At 39.2% G+C, this 22,808-nt stretch overlaps 1 protein-coding gene across 2 annotated transcripts in view; it reads left to right on the forward strand.

The window, feature by feature from the left end:
- ABCC4 (ATP binding cassette subfamily C member 4 (PEL blood group)) overlaps positions 1-22,808 on the forward strand; it is a 163,192-nt gene that overhangs the window by 117,894 nt on the left and 22,490 nt on the right. For both annotated transcript variants that reach the window (XM_063304648.1, XM_063304649.1), the window contains 3 exons: positions 3,647-3,736; positions 4,256-4,428; positions 8,629-8,734. In XM_063304648.1, coding sequence (XP_063160718.1) covers positions 3,647-3,736; positions 4,256-4,428; positions 8,629-8,734 — 369 coding nt within the window. The remainder of the gene's footprint in view (positions 1-3,646; positions 3,737-4,255; positions 4,429-8,628; positions 8,735-22,808) is intronic.

Consider the following 22,808-nt stretch of genomic DNA (forward strand, 5'->3'; position numbering starts at 1 on the left):
TAACTCTGTCTTGCACAAATTCTTCCTCTATTTTTTCAGCATTAACCATAGTTTGATGTAGGTATGTGCTGCTTGGAAAAAGTTTGACTAGTCTGACAGGTTAGATTTGATTGACAAGTGAGATTTAAGGCTTCCTTTAATTTGTCATGTCAGAATGTTTTGGGATAAGATTTCTCCCCATTCACTACTGCATCTAAATTAAATATTTTGTAGTGTCAATTCTGTAGATGGGCTTTGATTAGTTGGTTGATTTTATTCATGTAAGGCACCTTATAGACCACTTAAAATCAAAAGATAGGATAAACCTTTGAAATAATATTGTCTGCTAAACTGAGTTATCCTGCTCTCCCCTATCCAAAAGTAAACCTATGGAATTCTTTCCTATCTCCCATCCACCAGCTGTTTCTTCTGCTGATTTCAAGCAGCCTTAATAATGCAAATCATATTCATATAGTATTCAATAAAAATTCCATACATTCTATTTTACTGTTATGGATGCAATGGGAAGGGTAATATATTTTCGCTACCTATCACATTCTTTCATGCATCTCTAAGTATCATGAATACGCTGGTGGAATTATGCAGAAAACCTGCTTCTGACCACCCAATTCAGTTCAGGGTGAAATGAAAAATGCCTTTTGTTGCATTTTAAGATAAATCAATCTAATTTGACCTTTTGAATGATTACATGAACCAGAACAGATGCATCCTTTAGTTTTTGCATTTCTCCAAATCATGCAGTGCAATTGTATAATAAAAAATGAGTATCCAAAACATGTACAATATGGAAATTAATTAATTAGATTTATATGCCGCCTGACTCCCAGTGACTCTGGGGGTTATAGCATATGCCTGTGAATGTGTGTGAGTTTTTGTGAAGATTTTATAGAAAATAATTTGCAAAAGGCCAAAAATGTGTCCTAGAAAAACAGATTTGTCCATTTCATTTTTCCTAGTAGCTAATCTACCTTTCACTGATATTTTCAAGAAGCCAGGTTAGTTTTTCTGGAATATCTTTTCAAAACAATTTCTCACTTGAACCAATTGAATCACAAGTTGATGTGGAAGTACATTCACTTTGAGCTCATGCATCCTTGTCTCGCAAGTGTTGCTTCCCCCCTTCAGGTCTTGGCTTATGCTAATCGACGTATGTCCTAAAATCTAAGTTCTGAATAATGCTTTTAGGCAATTTTTTTTATCCTACTTTGGTTTTGACAGCAAACCAGGAGGTGGAGGGGGGAACCATCAAGAAGAAGAGAGAAATTATGAGAATCTGTAGAAGTGCTTCTAACAGCCAAATGGTGCCTCCTGAAAAACTACAAGCAGTTTTTCTCAGGATAAACCTATTGAATGGGTTGACTCTGGTTGGAGAAAGCGATTGTGAAGGTATTGTAGGTGCAAAGCTATAAAGGACTTTTATAGGTTAAAATTAGCACTATCAATTGCACCTGGAAGCCAGTGCAGGGCAGACAACTCCACTGTAATATGATCCTGATGACATGTGCCAGGTAACACATGAACTGTTTTGGGGGAGATGGGCAGTGGCAAAATTTGAAAAATTAAAATAAATAAACTGCTGCATTCTGAACCAATTGCATATCTGGGTGGCATTTAAAGGTAGTCCCATGTATCATGATTTGTAGTAGTTTCTTAGATCTGTGTTTATAATGATTACTGAGATAATCTTCCAGGAGTTATAGTGCTGGTTAACTTCTAATTCAGTGTTTTTCAACCTTGGCAATTTTAAGATGTATGGACTTCAACTCCCAGAATGCCCCAGCCAGCATGCTGGCTGGGGAATTCTGGAAGTTGAAGTCCATATATTTTAAAGTTGCCAAGGTTGAAAAACACTGTTCTGATTGGTTCTTTAGATACCACTTCATGAAACTAGCCTCCACCAATCTTTTGAGGCAATGGTATCTATTTCTTTAATTGTAATTTATCATTTTTTTGCAGGTTTAGCATATAAACTTCTCATGAAACAGGCAATTTTTATATAACATTACCTGCCAGGAGTTGAAATTAAAACTATGCTTATCTTCTTCTGCAATACACGTATGCTCCTACAATTTTATAGTAGTTATAAAGGTTTTATGACTTAAAATTTTCCATTTTGACAAACTATAAAAAAATATTGAAATGGAAATTCATCTCCACAATATCTTAAATTTACATTTACTACCATAATATAGGAAGATTATTTAAAGAAGATTTTGGATATTTAAAAAAACCCAGCCTTTTTAATGCTTTATTGGACCCATTTGATCAACAGCTTATGTAATTAAAATTACACTGCAGGAATTGCTGTTTCTTAAATGAAAAATCTATTTATTAGACATTTATTTGAAAGAATACAAAACTACATTATATTCCACATTTCTTCTGCCTGTGTTGATTTTTACGGGCAGAAATGCTTTGAAAGTATTTTATCCAAAGAGCTTTGCAACTTGGCATACTGTACTACCCCATTAAAATAAAAATAGCTTCATGGGTTGTAATCTGTTGGCAGTTAATCATTGCACTACACTCTTTCTTTACCTGTGTATGTGCTTCTTACAAAAACGATTAAAGGCACTTGGGACAGTTGAATATCTCTAGGCTGTATTGAACTATTATGCTAAGTTGCAGTGTGTATCCTTAAGTGAGCCTGTCAGAAGAAACTGGAGTCATTTCATAGCTACAGTACTCACCTATGGGGCAGATTGCACAGTTTTTCAGTACATAGTTTAACCTTATGGGCTTAATTTTACAAACGTTTTATTATAATTATTACTGCTGATTATTATAATGACTGGGATTGGTTTTTAAGCATTTATTCCAGGCAGTCCCCACCCCTCCACCCCCCATTCTATTTATTTTGGGAGGGAAGTTGGCACTGACAGTTGTTAAGGCTGGGATATTAATGTGTGAGAAACATCAAAAAGGTCTATGTTAAACAAGTCATAATATGCCTTCACTGAAGCTAGTGTGCCCATGTAGCATGTTGAACTGGGGTGTGACAAGTCTGCAGATGCCTTTGGTCTGGGGTGTGACAAGTCTTTGGTGCAACTGGGGTGTGACAAGTCTTTGGTGCACATATCCTCACATCTGTGTGAAATTTATGGAAGTAGGACTTAGTTTAGCTTCTCATAGGAGGGGGAGTGGTGGATAGAGTTGGCAAAAAAGTGGCTGAAATGGATTAGACAGTTCTAGTAACATTAAAGATGGATTGTTGGTCTGTTGGTATCTATCCAGAGTAAGGTTTGAGGGTAAACGTCAGTGAACAATGTCCACTACTTAGGATGCTGGGAAAGGCCACAACAGCTTTCGCCAAGCTATTGGAGGGCACACCCTGAAAAGCAAACTGCTAATGGGGAACAGCATTGTGGGGATAGATAACTCCAGGAACGGAGTTGAGGATAGAAGAAAGAGGTTTACCTGTCAGAGAATTATCAACCAACCCCCTGTCAGGTCATCATTCTAAGAGAGAATGGCCACTTAATTTCATAAGGCATTTCCTTGAACCTAGGCAAGTAAATAGGAATTGGGCTAGTAATTAGGGGTATGGGATGCACATATTAGGCTTAGCTAAGAGATTTTAATTTTTGTTATAGAAACATCAAGGTTAATAAAACAAAATAATTTGCCTGGAAATTTCTTGTTTTAGGAGCCAGCTCTTTTTACTGGGACTATGAGGAAAAATTTGGATCCTTTCAATGAGTATACTGATGAAGACCTGTGGAATTCTTTGGAAGAGGTACTTTTTCTTGAACATAATGCTTTTTAATCTGTTACTTATATACAGAAGACTTCTATTTCTGGTATTTGTACTTTGTTGCCTTGTTCTTAAATCACGGTAAGCGAGAATGACCAAGATGTCACTTGACATACACTGAATGAGTAAGAGTGTTGCTAACTTGGGTAGGAAACCTGATGTCCTTCAAATATTTGGGGGTACAACTTCCACGGTCCTTCATTAGTGAGCATGTTGGCAGCTGCTGATGGGAGAGTTCAGAATATAAGGTGGGCATCTGGTAATGTATCCCCAAGTTGAACTAATCACACAAGCTCTATCCATAGCTTGTTAACTCATTTCAACCAGTGAGTTCTGGCTTGCTCTCCCTCTTAACATCATAAACCAATAAACTGTGGCTTGCTTATTTTGAAGGACTTTTTAAAGATAAGATTGTATGAATATTTTGAAATTAGCTGTGAAGTACCTTAATGTTCTCTTTCAAAGAATGTACTGAGAATTAGTGTAATGAATTGTTTATAGGTCCAGCTGAAAGAGGCAATAGAAGAGCTGCCTGACAAACTGGAAACACAATTGGCAGAATCTGGATCTAATTTTAGTGTTGGCCAGAGACAACTGGTGTGCCTGGCCAGGGCCATTCTGAAGAAGAATAAAATACTGATCATCGATGAAGCAACTGCAAATGTTGACCCAAGGTAAACTGGAAGTACAATCCACCTGCAGTATTATTATAATATTTATGCATTGTTCTTATATGTCATTATAACTACACAGACTCTCAGTGGCTGACATCAAAAAGGCATACAAACATATGCCAAAAAGGCATACAAATATATGCCATACTATAAGACCAAAAATCAATTATAAAAGCAACAATGTTAATAATTATAAAAGCAATACAGTAGATGATTGCAGATTCAGCAATCATTTGATTGTGGAGTCTGACATGAACACAAATGCAAAAGGTGATCACTCTTAGGGTAGCCCAAATGTTCATTTTGGCAAAATATCACCATTCAATCATCAATGGACCTTCTCTAGAACTTGCTTGAATGCTCTTCCCTCAGCAGTTCTGGAGGGCAGATTTACCAGAACTCCATTATCGCAGAGATTATATTCCATGTGGATCAGATGAAGTGAAACTAATGAATATGTTTTTGTGTGCTCTGTATACTATTCCTATCTGAGAAAGGCTACTACTCAGTGGCTTTTAAAAGCCTTGCCCCATCACAGAGGAATTCTTTGTAAGTTACTTTAGAACAGAGAAAGCTCCCAATTTGGTTGCTAAATGTTGTTCCTTAGTGACAAGGATATAAACTACAAGAAGATCATTATGATATAATGCCTTTTCATCTGTTTTATATTAGATTTAAGAAAATGCAGAAGAGTTCTATTTGTAATACCAGATATATTGAGAACTGAATACATTGATAACTGTTTGGGGAACAAGATGGCAAATTGCCCATCTTTGTAATTTCATTTGATTTTTTAATAGGATGCTTTTCCTATGTATGATATTTTGTTTTTGTGACATCCACATTAAATTGTAGTTAATCTTACCTAGTGGTTTAAAGAAACCTAGATTGGCCACTATTCAATGAACCATAGTTAAAAGAAATCACAATTTCTCCAGTACATTGAAGTTAAAATAGCATAGAAAAATTCTGATTTCTCTTTACAGTTAGGGGTAAGAAATGAAGCTTATTCTCCTTTAGAGGAAATTTGGTTGAGAATTCTATGCAACTAAGACCACTGGAAGTCTTTTTGTTGTCATTGGTGCTTCCAGGTTAATCTTTAAAATCATCTCAATGAACATTCAAAAAATTGCTTCAAAGCATTACTGTTGTTATTTTACATAAAATACTAACTTTACACTATTTAAGGTTGAACTGTGAAAAGGAAGTTTAATTGAAACATTAATCACTGGTAGTGGTTATGTTGGGAAGGAAAAGAAACTATATTCCTAGAGCTGGCTCAATTCCTAGATGTCCACTTAATAGGGAATATAGAATAGTGTAGATTCTTAATGACATTTGTAGCAATCTAATACTACAGTAATTCTTTATGAAATAGTCCTGATCTGGACTTCCAGTGAGGATTCATGGCAAAGTAGATGTCCCTGAAGGAGTGCAGATGGCATTGCAGCAGGCAGATGGCAAATTCTGGTCAGCTAAGTCTCTCGGGAAAAAGGAGAGATTGTGAGATCGTCCACCTGCACTCTGGACAGCTGCTCCTCGTGATTTGACTGCAGGGACCAAGGTTTTTGTGGTTGACTTGTGAGTTGAGTGGCTGGGAGTCAAGGGATTTCAACCAAGCTCACAATCGTAATGTAGCCTATATAGGTACAAAGTTTGGTAAGCCTGATTTCTTAATCACTTTTGGAAATTGCCTTTTAACTGCTTTACAACTATTAAGGACCTTTGGAGCAACAAGTTTGATAGCATTCACCGGGTTGTCTCCTTCAATCCTTAGCGAAAGAAGTTATAAATTTAAAGACTAAAAAAAAGTTTGTTTGTTTTTTTGGAATAAACAGCAAAAGGGTGATTAGAATGTTGATTTTGGAAAGTTACAAATGGACTAAGGGTCCAGATGGATTTGAAGTAAGGTTTTGAAATTAATTATAAGAATCCTTCCTTGTCAGGTTAATTGGCAAAGAAATAACACTGAGTCCAAGTTCCAACTCTAGTTCTTTATTGTTTCTGCCGTACACACAATCTTTCCAGACTAAAGGTTCCTTAACTGAGCTAAAGGGAAAAATACTCTTGGGAGTCTAGGGCGGTGCTAGTCTAACTTTCTTCCTCGGCCCCCCCGAAACTCTCCAAACTATGCAAGCTGTGGGAATGCTTATCTGCCTGGAATGCACTCTCTACTCCCGCATCTCCGAGCTCCATCACATTCCCATGGGAAAATGCTGTTGTTTTGAATTTTAAAAAAAAGGATGGGACTCTGAAGGTTGAAGAGGGAACCAGAAGAAACTAAAGATTACAATTAAAGCAGAAGAATACTTAAACTTGACTTACTAATACAGAATGGAGCAAAATACTTTAACATTGGAAGTATTGAAGGTTATTTGTAAACAATAGATTCAGAAGTTAATTTTAAAAATGCCTGCCATTATGGATAGACTGTGTTTAAAAAATGTTATGGAAGAGGAACAAGTTTTACTGGACAAGAGTGATTGGAATATGGATTTTAAAATGTCAGGCTACAAGAACAATGTGGAAAAAAATGCTACACTGGATATACAAATGGAACTGGCTGATGCCTTAATAATTAAAAGTAAAGGTAAAGGTTTCCCTTGACATTTAGTCCAGTCGCGTCCGACTCTAGGGGGCGGTACTCATCTCCGTTTCAAAGCCGAAGAGCCGGCGTTTGTCCGTAGACATTTCCGTGGTCATGTGGCCGGCATGACTGAACAGAACACCGTTACCTGCCCGCCGAAGCGGTACCTATTAATCTACTCACATTTGCATGTTTTCGAACTGCTAGGTTGGCAGGAGAATAATTAAAAGGGATATACAAATAACAAACCAGAACAGCGATTGGATACCTTTCCTATATTGGATTTACAAAAGAGGTCTGTTAAAGTTTTGAAGGATTTTATGAGAAGGGACAAAGAAAAAGTGAAAAGAAATCAACCTCTAGGACATTATTTGAAGGGATTAAAGATCAAGATCGTTAGAAGTAAACGGAAGGAATATAAAGTTGGTTTATTTGATCAAGGTTAAAATAGATAGTTATCGCTGGTAACCCTTAATGGACGTTTTCTGACCAGGACTGAACAACGAGGCTTTAAGGATTTATTTATAGATAAGAGATGAGATATGGGAAGAAGAGATCGTTTATTGTATTTTAAGAGAAGGTGATAAGTTGCTAAAATTGTTTAGACTTGTTGTGATGAAGGGGGAAATCATTTCTTTATATGCTTCTTTTCTTTTTCTTTACTATGTCCTTATGTTTTCTTTTTTTTTTCTATTTTTCTATTCTTTTTTTTCTTTTCTGCACTTTCTATTTTTTCTTTTTACTCTTTTTTAGTTTGTATTAGTTTTTATCTTTTTAATTGTAATGTTTAATAAAATTATTATAAAAAATGTAGTCCTGATCTTTGATATGATTGGGGCCACATTAAAGCACTCTAAACCATTTTAGTGAGAATGTGGACATAGAGTTTCACTTAAGGAGGTCAAACCTTCCACAGGGAAAGAAGGGAGAGAAGCATTGCACTGAGAAACGAGTTCCACAAGAGACTGTGGGGATAGTAGTAGCTAGCCTTGTGGAAAGCAATGGTGCTTTCCAGACATTTTGGGCAAGAATTCTTACAATTCCTTGCCATTTGTTGGGCTCGTGAGATTTGAAGTAAAAAGATTGGTTATTTCTGGTCTACACAGTCTTTTCATCAAAGTGGCCTTTAACTTTTCATGCAAGCAATATTACTCATTAAAAGAATGGAGCTTTCTATAGGTTCTCAGACAAAACTACAGAAATGGTAATTTTCTAACAAATATTACCATATGTGTATATGTGTCAGCACATGGCATTTGGTCTGTACAAGACAGAATTTGGTCATATGAACTGGGGAACCCAATGTCAGTGACATGCAAACAAATAATTTTGTACATTGCTTTTAGATTTAGTCAAGGAAAAGCACAGCCCTCATTTTTCTCCTCTTCACATAGGAAATGACTGCTTTCCAAGGACTACAACATGCTATATTGTAGTGTAACATGACACTTTGACATGTTTAAAAGGCAAACATGTGCCTTACTGCTAAAGTTTATTAAAACATGTTGACATAATGCTGTGCCAAAGAATGTAGAAAAAACACAGTGCCCAGAAGCAGAAACTGTTTTCCTTGTTGCATAATCTCTTCACATTTCTTGTGTTGTTTATTTCAGAACAGATGAGCTGATTCAAAAGACAATCCGTGAAAAGTTTGCCCAGTGTACTGTTTTGACAATTGCACACAGACTGAACACTATCATCGACAGTGACAGGATTATGGTGAGCACTATGGGAAATGTCTGATCCCGGGGTAGCTGACATGGCAAAATTGTTATGCAGCCACTCCTACTGATTCCCTTTCGCTGAGAACTTTGGTCAAAGATCCTCATTTCATGATGCAGGTGTGAGCAATATGTGTTGCCTGACCCAAATTGTGTATTTCTAGTTATGTACATGAGTATTAATATATGTGACATAAATCACCTTTATTAAGACTGTACACTGATTAACAATGAAGACTTAGGTTATGCTCCTATAGCAAGACTAGAATTATTTTTTCTTGTCACGGATAATCAGAGATTGAAGAAAAAGCTATCAGGCCAGATGGACAACTAAATCTAATACCTTGCCCAACTTCATCTCTCTAGAAGCTTTGGACTTCATCCTAGCATGCAGGCTGGGAATCCTGGGTGTGGAAATCCAGGGCATCTGAATGATTTTAGGTTGGAAGAGGGTGTTTTGCTACCTCTGTTTTGCCATTTGATTCAAGAAAAGAGTATCAAAAGTCTTGCTGAATGCAGATACTGTATCCGGAACCCATAGCCATACACCAAACGTAGAAGTTTGAGGCCACAGTCATTAGTGGCCCTGGGACCCTGCTTTCCCCATTTACCTAATTACTAAAACCTAGCAGCATGGCTTCCCATCATGTTGAAGTGGAAAAAGCTTAGACGTTGTAGTATATACTATAAAATAGGTTTGACATAGTTTGAAAAAAGAAAAATCCCAAGTTTATCCATGCCTGCTATGACATGGTTTGGCTCATTATGGCCTTTGCCCTCCCTCCAAAGTTGGGAGCCAGGAAAAAGGTTCCCACACCTACCCTAATTATGCCATTGGAACAAGAGAGGCAATGTTACAATTTTTAAGTGCCGCTTAAATTAAGAAATATCCTAATTTAAATTGGAATATGTCATTTCTCCAACCTGTTGTCTCCCCAGTTACATAGCTGATGGGATGCAGGATGTCTGTTAATTAGAAATCAGCCCTAGCATAAAACGTCATAAGCATGCACAGGGTAAATCTGGACTTTGGTTACGTTTGTAACATGCTGGCCAATTGTACCAAAATATACTATTTACTGCCCTTACCATAACAGAGAATTCTGCATGAGGCATAGTTATGACCAGATCTGGTAATCTAGTCTGCTTTATCTTATTAAAAAGAACTATGTGATATAAAGCATTCCTAAAGCCATGGGCAGTGGAGGTCCTTATACGTGATCTCATCTGTTAAATCTTTTTCTCTGTTTTGCATAAAATTGCTTGCTGTGGAAGGTGTTATGGGTATTTATGGGCAGTTGAGGTTGATATCTATAGGCCCAGATGGGGGTGACTATGGCATATGAAAAACTGTGAACTTGGAATGCAAGAGAGTAAATGAGCATGAATTTATAAATGAATTTATAAATGAAATGAATGGGAAAAAAAACAGGCATGTCTGCGAAGCTGAGAGAAAGAAGAAATATAAAATAAATCTGAATGAATTGACTGATTTTGTGGAGTTGATGAATACATGCAGGGAAAAGAAGGTGTAGGTTTAATTATGAATGAAAGAGTTAAAATGTATGTCAGAAAGCATGAATGAGTGTCATCTAGGTTCTTGTAGGTGTGTATGAAAATTGGAATCCCTAAGATAGTGGTGTGTTATGCTCCTGAGAATTAGATTGTATAAATTGAAAAATTAGGGATGCATCTATGTGGAAATTGTGCAACATTCAGACCAGAAGAAAATATATGTCTTCTATTAGGTGACATGAATAGTAGGGTAGGAAAAAATTGAGGGAGGGCAGAAAAAGTTAATAGGCCATTTTGGAGACCCAAGAGTGAATTAGAATGATGACTGGTTAGTATCTGCTTAGAAAATGTCTAACACATGGAGAAAGTATTAATAAAAAATGTCAATTTCATGACTGAAAGTTGAGAGAATTAATGAAGGATGCAAAGGATGAGCGGTTATGAACATGGGACAGACCATTTTTTTGTAATGTCTAGAGTGGATCTTGAGAAAAAAATGGTCACAGAAAAAGAAGGAAAGAAGTAAAGAAAGTAGAGTAAAAGTAGAATGTCTGCAAAATGAGAAAGTATGAGTCCTGTATGAAAAAGTATTAGAAGGTTGACTAATCTCACAACAATAAAAGGAAAGCCGAGGTAAGAAAAGAGGATAAGGCAGCTGCTTGGAACAGCAGGAAAAGAATGATGTTACGGGGTGCCACAGAAGGGTGTCGAGCTGATGGGAGATATGAAAAGGGATGGTTAGTGGAATGATGAAGAGAAAGAGCTGACGGGCATGCAAACCATACACCTACAGGGCCGTGCGGAAGAGTTTTCTGAGCATCTGCAGGATAAGATCACTCGGATCCAGTCTAGGCTGGACTCCATGCGTGAAGCAGGGTCTGTGGAGATACCGAGGGAACGTTTTAGCCTTGTTATCTGGGACCAGTTTGATCTGGTTGAACCTGAGGAAGTGGACAGGATCCTCCGGATTGTGAATGCCACCACCTGTTATTTAGATCCATGCCCCTCCTGGCTGGTGAAGGCAGCTTGGGAGGTGACGTGTGGTTGAGTCCAAGCGATGGTAAATACATCTTTGAGTGAGGGGGTGTTCCCGGTCACCTTTAAGGAGGCACTGGTGCGCCCCCTCCTCAAGAAGCCATCGCAGGACTCAACTGTGCTGGACAATTTTCGTCCAGTCTCCCACCTCCCCTTTTTAGGGAAGGTGGTTGAGAAGGTGGTGGCATTACAACTCCAGAGGGTCCTGGAGGAAACGGATTATCTGGACCCCTTTCAGTCAGGTTTCAGGCCAGGATATGGGACAGAAACTGCATTGGTCGCACTTACGGATGATCTCCGGTGGGAGCGGGATGGAGGCAGTGCATCCATCCTTGCTCTCCTTGACCTCTCAGCAGCTTTCGATACCATCGACCATGGTATCCTTTTGGGATGGCTCAGGGAGTTGGGGGTGGGCGGCGTAGTTCTGCGCTGGTTCACTTCCTTCCTCCAGGGCCGGTCCCAGTCGGTGGTGATAGGAGAGGAGAGATCCGACCCTCGACCCCTCCATTGTGGGGTGCCGCAGGGTTCGGTTCTCTCTCCTCTCTTGTTTAACATCTACATGAAACCACTGGGTGAGATCATCCATCACCACGGGTTGAGGTATCATCAGTATGCTGATGATACCCAATTAATACATCTCTATCCCGGGTGAGGTAAGTGATGCAGTGACTGCCCTTTCTTGGTGCCTGGGGGCTGTGGGGGTCTGGATGGGGAACAACAGGCTTCAACTGAACCCTTGTAAGACGGAGTGGCTGTGGGTTGATGGGGCTTCATTTTCCGGGAAACTGTCATCTTTGGTCTTGGATGGGGTTGCACTGCCCCAGACAGACCTGGTGCGTAATCTGGGGGTCCTCCTGGACTCATGACTCCTGCTCGAAGAGCAGGTGGCAGTCGTGGCCAGGAGGGCCTTTGCGCAACTTCGGGTTGTGCGCCAGTTATGCCCGTTCCTGGATCGAGAAGCCCTCCGAACAGTAACTCATGCCCTGGTTATCTCTCATATAGACTACTGCAACGTGCTCTACATGGGGCTACCCTTGAAGAGTATCTGGAAGCTTCAGCTGGTTCAAAATGCAGCCGCATGGGCTATTTTTGGTGCCCCTAGGTGGGCACATATAACACGGTTGCTGCGCGAGCTGCACTGGGTGCCAGTTTGCTTCCGGGTCCAATTCAAGGTGTTGGTTATCACCTTTAAAGCCCTACATGGCACGGGGCCAGGTTACCTGAGGGACCGTCTCATCCCCATAACATCGGCCCGCCCCACCTGATCATCCAGAGAGGGCATGTTATGGACCCCGTCCATAAGAGAATTTCATCTTTCGGGGTCCAGGAAGCAGGCCTTCTCTGTGGTGGCCCCCGCCCTCTGGAACATCTTGTCCCCAGAGGTGAGGCAGGTCCCTTCACTCCTGACCTTCCGGAAGGCCCTGAAGACCTGGTTCTGCCATCTCGCCTGGGGCGGGAAAGTGAATAACCATTCTTGGGGATGGCTCGCACCCTAGAGTCCCTCCCACCAGCCTGGATTTTACATCTCTCTTGGATTTTATTTATTTATTGTGTTTTATCATAATTGTTTTATGTGATTTTAATGTTTATGGTTCGTGTGGGATTTTATTGTAAACCACCCAGAGTCCCTCTTCTGGGGGAGATGGGCGGTGGCTAAATTTGAGTAATAAATAAATAAATAAATACACGGAAGCAATAGAAGGAAGGTCGGCTTCTAGGCAAGAGGCAGAAAGACACGGAGTACCATCATGAAGGGCATTTGTGCAAACTAGATTTAGCTGCAACTTTTTCTTTTTACCTCATGCCTTTATTTCTTTGGCTTACTATTTCTTACTCCATTGAGTAAATATACTGCTGTATCAGCAACTCTGGGAGGTTTACAGCAATTAAAGCGAAGGACAAACCCAGCTAAAATGCCCATGGTAAAAGTGCAAATACAGGATGAATAAAAAACAAGCAAAAACTAAGACACCACCTCCAGAAGCCCTCTGAAACAGTTCTGTTTCAACAAGCTTCCAAAAGGCTGTAACAGATGGGGCCTGTCTCACTTTCAGTTGGCATCCTGGTCTGCTGTAGTTGCTTATCCCCAAACCATATCCACAAAATTGTTTTTTTTCTAATCTCCCAAATTTGACCCTGAAGTTTATTTATTTATTTATTTATTTATTATTCACATTTCTATCACCGCCCATCTCCCCCTAAAAGGGTATTCTCAGGGTATTCTCTCTAGTCAAATGAGAATCCATAATGCATATACAAACTGTCCAGCCCAACCTGGTTATTAATGGAGGTATTCTGACGAGCTTTGGGGTAGCTATGAAATTATCCTGTTAGGTTCTATTTTGGCATCTTTAGTTTAAAAGGATACAAAAGATGAGGGAATGCTGTGCTTGAGGTCCCATGGAGCCACAACTAGTCAGAGTGAATGATATTGTGCTATGAAGGAGCGTAATCCCATGTAGTATATAGTAATTTGCTGCTAAACTGATATGAAGGACACCTTTTTGACTTGACTGCAGATTTGAGGGCCACAATTATACCTTAGCAGCCTCCTTCATCCAGGTGACCACTTAAGTCTTTAATTGTTTTGCTTTTTTCCCCTTTAATTACCTCATTTGCCTCCATCACCTAATATGGCAGTGCAGAGTCCCCAACTCTTGGGCCCAGTGAGTGCAGTTGAAATTTGAAAATGCATGATGTGAGCACTCAGGGAAATTGTTTGGGGGCAGGCACCTTGACCATTTACAAAATGGCTTCCACAGTGTCAGAATACACGTTATCTAGCCTCTGAAGGGAATCACTGTCGGCCCCATCTTTTGCCCTCTTTCTGGGCAGGAGTGCACATGTACAGGGAAAGCTCTGGGCTGGCAGCTGTTCTCCATCTTTGTCTTCTAGGAAGAACCATGAACCTTGTGTGACATAGTTGGAAATAAAGGTGATTTTGGGGACTGATGCTTTCAATTTGTTAATGTTAAAACAGTTATTTTAAAAAAATAAATGAGATGGGGAAAGGGATCTGGTGAATGTGAAAAGAGCCCATACGTGCTACTTTTGGCATTGTGCTGACTTTCAGCCATTCATTTCAGCCATTCTTGCAGATTCTTTACCTTAGTGTCTTGCAGGTTCTTCCTTTCTCTGTAATGTTAGAAAGACTCTGAGGTAAGTGTGCCACTTACTATTTATCACATTTGAGATTAGAGGTAGGGGAAACATTTGCTCAGCTTGTGTTTTAAACCAAATTTACCCAAGGTATATGTCCCAAATTATTCAAGAATTTGAATGAAGCTCTACAATCATATCCACATTTTCCGATTTTGCAGTGCAATTTGTAATTTTTTAAAAAATGTGCAGAAATTACATGGGGGAGGCTAGAAGAAAGGGTGCCCAAAGGGTGCTGTTATTAGGAAACAAGTATATGATTTGGCCACCCATATTTCAGAGATTATTTATGAGACCTAATCTTATCATACCTTTAAAAGGTTTTTCTAATAACAACAAGATTGATTTTTTCTGAATGTTGTCAGGAATTATCAATGATCTTTTGGTTCATATCCAGTGGAATTCCCTTAGGTTTTGACTCATTAAGTGCAATAAACAAGTAAGATGAAGACCCTTTCCTAATAAGGGCTTTGTTTTAGGTCAGCACTGAGGAATATAAATCATTATATTAATGCTGTGCAACATTTTCTTTGTAGATTCTTCTTGATAGGGAGAGATTTGCAGCAGCATAATGCAAATTCCTGGAATAAAAGTTAATGGCAATTCCATCCTGAAAGTGTTGCAAGAAGCCTTTTAAGATCCTTCTAAGATCCCCAATTTTAGCCTGAAGCACTTCTGTCATACTAACCAATCAGCCTCGTAGCTCCAAGAAGAATCAGTACATTTTCATTGTTAAAAGACATGTGTGATATACACACACACTCTCTCTCTCCTGATCTTTAATTAATAATATTTATTGGTATCAAATATTATTAACATAGAATCAAATATTAATATTTATTGGTTATTTTTTACTGAATTTAAAGGAATTTACTTTTGGTGGAGGCTTTGGAAAAGATGCATGGCATACTGTTTTTTTAGGAAAAAATTAGGGGGATTTCATCTTGCAATCAAAGGAATCTTTTTAATTTGAGCAATGGCTAGCAATTGGCGGGTCAACTTTTCTTCCAGCCTTGTATTACAATTATATTTATTTCCTAATGATCAGAACAGAAAAGTAGGTAGCCAAGAAGCCAGTGTGTCTGCCATTGTTTCGAGATTTAATAAATACTCCGGGTGAGCAGATCTAATCTTAGATTCTTCTGTGAAAATGAGTGATATGTTTGTAGAACTCTCTCGGAGGTGTTGGCACTGTTTTAACGTTCTTGGAGCAGTCATCGAGAGATTACAACACAGAGGTTAATTTTCTGGCTTGTATCTTTGTCAGATAAGTGGGGGGTTTGTCTTGTTTTGTTTTTTTAATTTAATCTAATCTAATCCCAGATGCTGTGGGAGGTTCTTGGGATTTCAGTATACAGGAAAGGAAGGAAGTTTTAAGTGTTCCTTTTCCAGCCATAGGAAAATGGTTGCCCTGATTAAAATGGTTGTCCCTGCTCTTCAAATAGAGATTGGGGAGGAGAAAAAAATGCCAGTTTGGTCCTAATTATTCCCTCTCGTCTGTATCACTCTGTTTGATAAAACGTATTTCTTTTATTAACTGATAAAAGCGAGAAACCTGCATTTCTATGCTGATTGCTGCTTTCGCTTGGCTAGTGTGAAGAAGCAAGTGCCTCGATTTTATGGGCTTATTTGCAAGACTGATACAAGTCACAAGCCATTTTATCAGTTCAAATTAATGTAGGTCTGTTTCTAGATAGAAATATTTTTAATAACGGTATGGAAGAGATAAACTTGATTAGAGATATTTTCCATTGTCACAACGGAGAAGTATTACATTCTCTGAGCTCTTTCAAATAGCAGTCCTTATGATCATAGTGTATATCATGTGGTTGGGTTTTCAGTTCACTATCCATACCATACCATGTCCATATTTTGACCTGCATCCTGCTAACCTTCAGAGTGCCAAGGTGATGGCTGGTTAAGCCTGACTAAACCATTGCAGATCCTCCCCTCCCTCCACAGGTTACTCTCCTGGTATACCTCAACATGCACATATCATCTCAGTAGGAAGCCGTAAATGCATTGGAAATTCATTTTGTACATGGAGAATAGTGTTAGTAAACAGCGTGAACTCCCCTGGTCAACACAATTGCAGAAAAACAGAATGTTATATTGGCAGTTTGCCATACCAGCTCCTGATGTCCATTCGGTAATAGGAACCACCTGTCCGTTCACTGACACTGTGCAAGTAATAATTGGTTGCCCATAAACTGTAAAATATGTCAACCAAAGGTAACAAAATCATTTTAGGACCTTGGGCTGAGAAGCAAGATCAAGTGGTCCAGTGCCAAGAAGTGGCAGTTCTGGCTGTTAAAAGGACAGCTTTCTTTCTCCATCAACATGGATGAATGTTTAGTAGAACAAGTTTTTGAAGGCTCTGTCAGTGCAGCCATGCCATGCCAGTCACATGGAAATCCAGCTGCTTTCCTTACAGGGAGAAATGAAATGGCAGAGATATGTACCACTATGGAGAAACCTGTACAGGGAGTCTGGTAAAACGCCCATCCACGGAAAATGTAGTTGGAAAACCAACCCTCAGGCTAGTGGGTCTTGTAGAAGTTCTGTACCATGGAACAGCAGTAGCAAGGCCATTTATTTCCTCTTGTGTACTACTTGGAGCCTGTCAGAAAAGTGCATGATATAGCAACTTCTGCCTCCTACATGCTAGTTTAGAAGCAATCTCTTCTCATTCAGCAACTGTTCCAAATTATGAACAGTCCGTGAACTTGCAGCTGTCGCAGCGTCCCTGCGGTCACATGATTACCATTTGCAACCTTGCCCGCTGGCTTCCCACAAGCAAAGCCAGTGGGGAAGCTGGCAGAGGAGGTCATAAGTTGCTCCTGTAATTCGCTCCCACTGCTTTTTCTCCCAAGCAGCCCCACTATGGAGTATGAGAACCCAGGGATTTTGTACACTGTAGTACCCCGTCTGCCCACGCTCCAAAGTGCATGCCTGCCCCCAGCACCCCCTGACCCGTGGCCCCTACCTGCCCACCTGCACTCCCCAGCACCCGCCAACAGTACTCACCCACCCACCCCCATGCACTCTTTACTCCCACCTCTTCCTGCTTAATGACCTGCGCAGTCCTGGGGTTATGATGGCTGCCAGGATTGCTGTCATTAAGCGATGCAGTCACGTGACATCGTGCTTTACAACCACATCATTTAGCAACGGCCATCCTGGTCCCAATTGCTATCTTAACCTGAGAACTATCTGTAACTGAAGCAAGACATATTTCAGAAGAGCCAAATTTCTACTTGGTCACCCAACTTGGTGTCAGTCACCATCTCTCAAACTAACCAATCTGACACAATTATTGTGAGGATAAGCTACCTTGCACTTAAGGGGGGAAATTTAAATATCTTAGCAACTACAGAAAGGTGTCTTTATGGTCAGTGTGATACCATGAGGTACAGACAATCTTAACTGCAAAAATACTTCAGAGGGAGAGAAAAAGAAGTGTGACCCCCTGAAGTTCAAAACATTAAGAAAAGAAATTACAGAAGCGAAAAGCAAATTTGCACTAAGCTAAAATGACTGAAACTGATAAATAAAATCCATCAATGCGCACCTCTAGCTAAATGGATGAAATTAATTTTTTTTCTCTAGGCTGAAAGGGGTGTAAGAGAAACCTAATTCAGCTTTTTTTTTCTTCTGAGAAACTCATGAGCAAATATATAAAATGGGATTAGCGCTGGTGTGTACTGTATGTATGTGCATATGTGTGGTGAGTGAACATGAATCAGAGCGACAGTTCACCTTCATTTTTTTCATCAGGTTTTATTTTACCTAAATGAGAGGAGTCTCCTGAGAGAACAAAAGAAAGAAAAGAATGCACTTTACACAACTGCAGACAAAATTGGCCTAAGGAACTGTTTAATTCTAGTTTATTCTCTCCTCCTTCAGCTTTCACAATCCCAGTCACGCCTTGAAGAGAGTATCTGCACAGTATCTTTCTTTTAATTATAAATACACATATCAAACTTCAAACAACTTGAAATCATTGAGAGGATCTGTATTGTGTAAGGTGATACTGTCCCAAGACAATCACACCAATGAGTAATAACACTTTACTCTCATGCCGTGCCTTTCATCTGGGAATCTTAAATCTTGTTACAAACATTAATTAATTAAAGTCCATGACATTCCTGCCAGGTAGAGAAAGAATTATAGACCCATCACAATCAAGATTAGAAAAGGTAGTTAAATAGGGTTGTTGTAACAATGCTTGGGTGCTGCTAGTGCTTTTTTAGAACGTAGAACTGTAGATGACATTGTTGAATTCATATAGTAACTAAGGTAAAATATTCTGAATTGCTATTTTCTGTAGGCAAAGCTGTCATATAATTTTTTTTTACTAGAGACCTCTTTGATACACTGTTTGGTGCCTTGTCAAGCAGTCTTATAAATGTTAATGTAGTCTTGTAAATGAGCCTAGAAAGTTATCATCCCTCAGAAGCCTTTCTAGGCCCTCTGCTTTCTCCATCCTAATTAAATAGACCCAAATAGTGTGCTATAGGCATTCATTTCTGCAGTGACAATGTGTGCGCTGTGACATCATGGCACGAGCTTTGCTCTTTCCTAATTGCATCACAACATCACATGCAAATATACAAGGGGCCGAGTTTGCATTCGCTTGCCTCCCTCTTGCGCCTCTCCTGCAGGCATCCATAGCTGCAAGGGACCCTGGGCAGATGGCATTTGTAGCTGCTTTATTATAAGCAGGTGGACCACAAAACCCTTCCCTTCGACTGAGAAGCATAGAGCCTGTTGATGGGACAGGCCCAAGACCTATTGGAGTTCATGAACGGAGAACTGCCTTCCCAACTCTCCTGGCCACTGTTGTGGTCAAGAAAGAAAAGTGGTGAGCAACATTGGGCAGCTTGTGGGGTGGGTTCATCACTGTTTCCATATTGCTATGATGCAGCGCCCTGGATTCAAAGGCAAAAGATTCTTTGAAGTGTGCATGGTGCTCACCTTTCTGCAACTCCATAAAGCAACTTTGTCTTTTCCCACGATGGTGCAGCTGCCCTCCCCAGCTGCAGCACAATGCCATTAAAAGGCACAGTTGAGGCTTCAGAGAAAGGTAGAGATAGGCCAAGAGAGCTACAGAAAACTGTTTCCCGGTGATCAGACTCTCATGTGAAGTTGCAAGCCTGACTGAGAAATACAGCGTCCATTCCCTAAGGAGGCACCGTCAGATTCCAGCTCAGCTGGGAAATGGATTAGGATTGATTATTTGTGTTGCCAAGTATAAGCCACACCTTGTACTGTAGACAAATTGGCACCACTAAAAGATTTCCCTAAAGAAAGCGTCAGGCTCAGAGTTTCAGTAGGACGCCTGAAATGAATCTGACTTCACCAGAAAAGGCACCTAATTGGCAGGGCCCACACCCTTGTCCTTGTAATGGTGAAAGGCTGTGCATGAAATGGCTAATCGGTCTTTGAAATAGCAGTTACTCAAAGAGGCAAAATAAGATTTGCAATACAGTACATTGAAAGGATAGATCATGCTCAAAGATCACGTTCATACACAATTGGCTCTGCCGTTCCTAAGGTGAGGTACATTGGTGCCTCATATTTTTACATGAGTACTAAGGGGAAAGACAAAAATGGAGGGAAGATGGTGTGGGGAACGCGTAAAGAAAAGAGAAAAAAGGTGTCTGTGGCAGTTTAAATTCAGAAGATCTAAAAAAACAAACATTGAATCAAAGTTGTAAATACTTGGAGTTATGTAACATAAATGGATTAATTAAGAAAAATGGTTATGGGATCAGCATGGGTTCGGTTTGGGATATACAATATACAAGGTATTTGAGGCATGACCTGAGTTGGAGAAAAATTTCAAGTTAGCAATACTTATTTAAAACCTTGTTTTATCCTACAATTTTATCTCACAGGTTCCCAATGTATTATAATAGCAGTTTACTGTAAAATAAAGCAGAGATATAAATGGTTATTTATGTCAGCTGGTTTTTAAAAGGTTATTGGACCAAGGGAAAAGAAAAAGTCTGAGATACCCTTGGGGGAAAAAATCTGGCCAAACTGGCTGCCCCTAAAAGGTTATACTCTTGCAAGAATATTACAATTAGAGAAAGGTAATTATCTGGGTTGTATTTTGTTTGTTTGTTTGACTGTATTTCTAAGCTGCCCCAATCCATATGGACTCTGAGCAGCATGCAAAATACAATACAATCAAAACAATTAAAATAATAATGACATTCAACTAACCATAGAGGACACCCAAAGAGAGGTATAGGCCAAAAACCTGTTGGAATAGTACTGATATAACTTGCTTCCTAAAAGCAAGGAGGGTTGGGACCACCCACATTTCTCAGGTAAAGGTGCTACAGGTGGCTGGGTGTCTCTGGAAAATATTGAAGCCTGCAGGAGAATCCACATAAGGAGTTGCAGTTCTCATTGTTTTGGACTACAACTATTAAGGGATTTGCTGTTTTAATGTTTGAAGACAGTTTGTATTTGTTTGCATTTTGGTGCTGTAGTCTGGATCTGCTGTAATTCCCGAATGCTGTTCTATTTTAGACTCCATTAAGTAAGTGCCCTCCAAACTTCAGTCTTTATGAACCCCAAATAACATGGTCAATAGCCTAATCTTGAGTTTGATGATACACAACACATCAAATGGAAGATTAGATTTTCATAGTTTATAGAAGCCATCAGCATTCCTAAATTGGGGGGGGGCATTTGAGTCTTTTAGTAGACCCAAAGAATTTGGCATTAACAAATAATCTGTCTTGATTATAGTGGTTAATGTGGTACATAAGCAGTACAGACCTGACGTTTTTGTTGCTTTTGTTGAAGTTTTTGTTGCTTTGGTCTGCTTTGAAAGCAAATATCACAGAAAGAGTTCTAACAATACTGAATATGCTTGTAATAAAAACACTTCCATTGTTTATGGTGAAATTGGAAATACATATGGTTGTCTGGCAGAAAATTTAATAAACACTGTAGAATAAGTGTAATGTTAATTTTGACAAAATAAACTCTGGATAGCTATGTTTTGCTTTCTCTAACCCACGGTCCTCCAGATGGATTGACTAAAATTACTCCATACAACTTTCCACTAGAAAAACCCATCCGGAGTTGAGTGGAGTTGGGCAGCATCAAAGTCTGTCTGTCTGAATGGTGAGGTGAGACCTGGAGAATAATATTCCCAGAAGCAACCCCAACTCTCTGGAATAGCTTGCCCCCCAAGGCCAGATGTGCCACTACTCTGATGTCTTTCCATAAAATGGTGAAGACAGTCCTATTCAGGAGGGCATTTGGAGAGGAAGATCAGCCCATTGGTAGTAATGTTTTTTATTCCAGTTTTTATTAATAGCGTTTAATAATTTTAACTGGTTATTATTTTTATAAACATTTTGTGGATACTGTATTGTTGTAAGACATGTAGAGTCAAGAGATGAGGTGGCATACAAATAATTATAAATAAAAAATCTTTCAGCACTATGGAATTAAGCTGTATTCGTATTTTGAAAGATGGAAGTCATACAGATTGAATAGATTTACAAGATGGCTAATACTTCCCAGTATCTGAACATAAATAGGCTTACTATTAGTACTTCCAAATGCATCTGGATAGGCTTAAAGCCTAAAAATTTTCTAAATAAGGGACAGGGAATTTTTTTTCTTTCAGTGGTTGTTTTCCTTCACTAGCAAGAGAGTTCATAAATGCAACATTTTAACCATTCTTGATAGCGATAGTCAACTATTAGGGATTAAATGGTTCTTCAAGACTGTAGTGTTGCATTAATTTTTCAGACAAAGCTATTTCGCACACTTTTAATACTTTGAATCCTAAGAAAGATGTACTTTATTTTTCCAGTGTTTTGCTAGAATATATATAGTGGCTAACAACAAAAATTGAATAAATATCTTCTGTTGTGTATTTCATATGTTCTGAGGAAAATGGACAATATAGCTTACAGTACTAGTAATTATTAAAGACTGTGGGGGTAATCTTCCCAGTCTTCTGAGAAAGTTTCAGATCGAGTAATTAAATGGGCTATGCCAGTAAAGAAGACAATATAGAAAATATAAACATTTTTTCTGTCAAACTTGACAAGCACGTAATTTTCCTGGCAGCAATTCTGAAATGGTTCACCACTGCCTTCTTCCCAGTCCAGTCTACAGCCTGGGATATTCAGGTCTGACCTTGCACAGCTCTTTCAAAATCTGCCAAAGTAGGCTACTGACACCTGCCTGGCTCCAATTTGATGATATACTTCTAGAAAGACTTAGATTAATACAATGTTAAGAGGCATGGTATCTTTTATGAATGTTTTTATAGTCAATTCTTAATAATTTGGATAGCTAGCTAGCCTTGGTTTTGTCTTAAGGGT

This window comes from Candoia aspera, chromosome 5 (assembly GCF_035149785.1).
Source record: "Candoia aspera isolate rCanAsp1 chromosome 5, rCanAsp1.hap2, whole genome shotgun sequence".
Classification (NCBI taxonomy): Eukaryota; Metazoa; Chordata; class Lepidosauria; order Squamata; family Boidae; genus Candoia; species Candoia aspera.